Here is a 4084-nt window from a genome sequence, read left to right as displayed (position 1 = left end):
GCTATTGTCCAAGCATGTATAAATAATACTAAGTCTCTGTGTGGTAATTTGGAAGTATCTGTCAAGACAGGGAGCAGGCAGCCAGGACAGGAAAACATCTGTTTACATATAATAGTGATGGATCACCAGGCAGCCACCTGCCCTTCTTGGTCTCAGTTTCTTCACCTGTCAAGTGGACGTGCTAGTACTAGACCTACCTGCCTCAAGGAATTGCTATGCAATTCCTTCTTAGAACAGGACTCAGGGGCTCCCTGCTGCCTCTTATGTTGAATCTGACCCCAGCACAATGTGTTTGGTAACAGCGACTTCTCACTGATGACTCCAAGCAGGAGCTAATGGGGAAATTGAGTCCAGAAGATGACAGAAAGGATGGGTGACGTTGTGTCATCGTAACACTGAGTCTGAGTGGCAGCTTTGTTGCCTGGATGCGGTTGGTGCTTTGGGCTTCCACAGAGAGGCAGGGCAGCCTGCTCGCACTGGGCCCACGCCTGCCGGCGGGTGTGTGGACACCAAAATGTGTCTCACAAGAACACCTGGGTAATCTTCTCTTATGGTCCCAGTTTAACTTCAAAATGTCTCCCTGGTGGAGGGTGACATGATTGTTGTCATAACAACCATCTCTTGGAAGGCTTTCCTCAGTACCAGAAGTGAATTAAATTCTTACTCAAGTTGCCTCTTTCTCTGTCTGTCACAGCTAGGCTGGCCAGCCTGTCAACTCCCAGGACCTGTCAGTCTCTGTTCCCTAATGCTGTCATTACAGGCACATAGAGCCAAGCCTGGCCTTTTTTGTGAGTGCTGGGATTTGAACTCAGACCCCCAGGCTTGCATAGGAAGCTTTCTTACCTACTCAGCTATTTCCTTCCACCTTTTCCTCCCCCAGACAGGATCTCATGCCTCCCAGGCTGGCCTCAAAGTCACTATGTGCAGAGAATGCTGTTGAACGTTGACCCTGTGGTTTCCCTCTCTCAAACCCCGGAATAACAAGTGTGTACCACTGCACCTGATTTTTGAAGCGCTGAGAATCAAACCCAGGGCTTTAAGAATGCCAGGCATGCAGTCTACCAACTCTGGTACAACCTGAGCCCCTCCCAGCTCTCCTTGCTGAGGTAAGACACAGGCAAGAAGGATCTAAGGGTGTTGGTGCTCATGCCTCAGATTGGCACAGCTTGACTTGGAAAGTCAACATGGAATTGTGCCATCTGAGTCACCCAGCAGGGATTACCTTCCGATTGTCCCGTGGCCTTGCTCCAGCGGTGGCCTGGGACTGCCTCTGTATCCAGTAAGTATGCAGCTGTTGCCAGGGACCTCGCCCAGAGCTGAGAAGGTGCATCTGCCCGGTCTGTTTACAGTCTATGCTTTGCATCAGAATGATGGGCATTCAGGAAGAAGGGACCCTAACTTGGCCCAAATCATTGAGCTTGGCCCAAACATGGCTTGGCAGAGTCACACACATTTGATCCATGATGTAGAACCATCACTCACTAGCAGCATAACCTTCCAAGTCACCCCTCTGAGTCCTGTCTCCCATGCCTGTCAAGATGGTGGCTATGCAGGGCTGATGTGACAATCAGAATGTGGCTAGGTGGCAGCTCTGTGACACCGGAATACCTGATGGTCTGAATGTCAAGATCTAAAGACCTGCTCTGCTTGCTCAGTTCCAGTCACCCTGTGGGCGGAACGCAGACAGCAAGGAGGCCAGGCTGCTTTCCCAGGGGGAGCATCCCATCCACTGGTAGTCCTTCCCCACGGAGCCACGAACTAATGGGTTTCTATGGGAAGGAGCTCTATATTCTAACTGGAGTCAAAGCAAGTCTCTTTTGTATGTCCATGTGTTCATGATTGTGCCTGTGTAGGTGTGCATATGTGTGAGTGTGCATATGTGTGAGTGTGTGCATATGTGTGAGTGTGCATGTGTGTGAGTGTGCATGTGTGTGAGTATGCAGATGTGTGAGTGTGCATATGTGTGAGTGTGCATGTGTGTGAGTGTGCATGTGTGTGAGTGCTCACAGAGACCAGAGGAATGCCTCAGATGTCACATGTCAGTCTTGAGGTGTCATCCAACCTTCCTCCACCCTTCCCTTCCCTTCTTTCCTCCCTTACATTTCTTCCCCTCTCAGCCCTCTCTCCCTCACTCCCTCCCTGCCTCCCTCATTCCTTCCCTTCCTTTCTCTCTTCTGTCAGGGTCTCTTGCTGGCCTATAAGTCACCAAGTAGGCTAGTCACACTGGCCAGCAGGCTCCAGGGATCTGCCTGTCACTACCTCCTCAGTGCGGGGATCACAAGTGGAAGACACACTGCTGCTGCTGCCGCTCCCCTCCTCCCCCATCTCCCCACCTCCTCCTCGCTCAGCTCCCCCTCCTCCTCTTCCAATTCTGCCGTCTTTCCTCCCCCTTCTCCTGCTCCCCCTCAACCTTATCCTCCCCTTCCTTCTCCCCCTCCTCCTGTACCTCTGTATAGTATATGATTAAAGCTTAGCACCCAGACACAGACCTTTTTTGTAGGGGGCTGGAAAGGTTAGACAAGGCTCACCTCAGAAGAATAACTATTAATAAGCTTCTGTATAGACAATGTGGAAAATGTGAGGGGGGAAAAAAAAGAAAATCACTAATAATTCTCCTCCCCCACATGACCTCTGCTAAGATTTTGGTAGATGGTTTGCACTTCTCTTGCAATGGAGCGTCTGAAACTGTGGCTTTGGTTTTACATAGATTTAAATCCTATTTTATGTGCCTATGCATATATATTTGCAAATCACATCACAAAATGACTGTTGCAGAATATTATTTTAACTACGCAAAAATGTATTTACATTTGTTTATGCTACAGACTATTACTTTTAACTGTTTAAAAGCATGTTACCTTTGTTCATGCAGCATTTGCTTAATGATGCAAGGATGTGTGTTTAATTATGTAAAGATGTGCTGCATCTGTTTGTCTCTGCCAGCTTAAGCACCTGATGAGTAAAGAGCTGAAGGGCCAATAGGTAGGCAGAGAAAGAATGGGTGTGTCTGGCAGGCAGAGAGAGTAAATAGGAGAAACCTGGGCTGAAGAGAGAAGATCAAGAAAGACTAACAAGAAGAACAGGAGGAGAAATAGCTCAGGGGTTAAGAGCATTTAATGCTAGTCTAGAGGTCCTGAGTTCAGTTCCCAGACAGGAGGGTAGAGGTAGAGAGGTAGAGGAGGGGTAGAGGAGGGGTAGAGGAGGGGTAGAGGAGGGGTAGAGGAGGGGTAGAGGAGGGGTAGAGGAGGGGTAGAGGAGGGGTAGAGGAGGGGTAGAGGAGGGGTAGAGGAGGGGTAGAGGAGGGGTAGAGGTAGAAATCCCTTTGTGACTTCTGACTGAAGCAAGAACCGCAACCGGCATTTCAATGCACCTTCTCACATTCGGAGGAAGATCATGTCTTCCCCCCTTTCCAAAGAGCTGAGGCAGAAGTACAATGTTCGGTCTATGCCCATTGGAAAGGACGATGAAGTTCAGGTTGTCCGAGGACACTACAAAGGCCAGCAGATTGGCAAAGTGGTCCAAGTGTACAGGAAGAAATACATCGAACAAGTACAGCGAGAAAAGGCTAACGGGACCACCGTCCACGTGGGCATCCACCCCAGCAAGGTGGTTATCACCAGGCTAAAGCTGGACAAAGACCGCAAAAAGATCCTGGAAAGGAAAGCCAAGTCTCGACAAGTTGGAAAGGAGAAGGGCAAATACAAGGAAGAAATGATTGAGAAGATGCAGGAGTAGGGGTGTGACCTACACAGCTTTCATTAAAGACTGCTTAAATAGTCAAAAAAAAAAAGATTCAGATAAAAACTCCATTATATAGTAACAATGTCCAGTCCAGTAACATCTGATAAACTCAGACCAAAAAATTTTCATTACTTATCTTATTTAAAACAAGTAAACACAAAGTTTTTTAATAATGAATTACATCTCGACAGCAATACAAAGTGTCAGCACTAAAATTAAGATCCATTACTTTTCTGACAGGATGTGTCTGAAAATGTATATATATGTACATTTTCTACACTGAAATAAGCCCAATGATCTAGGTTCTACAGGAATAATCCAATCAGCCCATAAGCCATAGATT

At 47.7% G+C, this 4084-nt stretch overlaps 1 protein-coding gene across 1 annotated transcript; it reads left to right on the top strand.

The window, feature by feature from the left end:
- The first annotated feature begins 3327 nt into the window (after window positions 1–3327).
- LOC114686541 (60S ribosomal protein L26-like) lies at window positions 3328–3752 on the top strand. The gene has a single exon (XM_037200330.1). The coding sequence runs from the start codon at window positions 3394–3396 to the stop codon at window positions 3733–3735; it is 342 nt and encodes a 113-aa protein (XP_037056225.1). The 5' UTR covers window positions 3328–3393; the 3' UTR covers window positions 3736–3752.
- The last annotated feature ends 332 nt before the right edge of the window (window positions 3753–4084 follow it).

The sequence above is a fragment of the Peromyscus leucopus genome, chromosome 8a (genome assembly GCF_004664715.2).
Source record: "Peromyscus leucopus breed LL Stock chromosome 8a, UCI_PerLeu_2.1, whole genome shotgun sequence".
Lineage (NCBI taxonomy): Eukaryota > Metazoa > Chordata > Mammalia > Rodentia > Cricetidae > Peromyscus > Peromyscus leucopus.
Note: the sequence above shows the minus strand (reverse complement) of the source record. Positions and strands in the feature narration are given on the sequence as shown.

Excerpts from the sequence above, each read along its gene's own strand:
- LOC114686541 (XM_037200330.1), top strand. The coding sequence starts at position 3,394 with ATGTCTTCCCCCCTTTCCAAAGAGCTGAGGCAGAAGTACAATGTTCGG.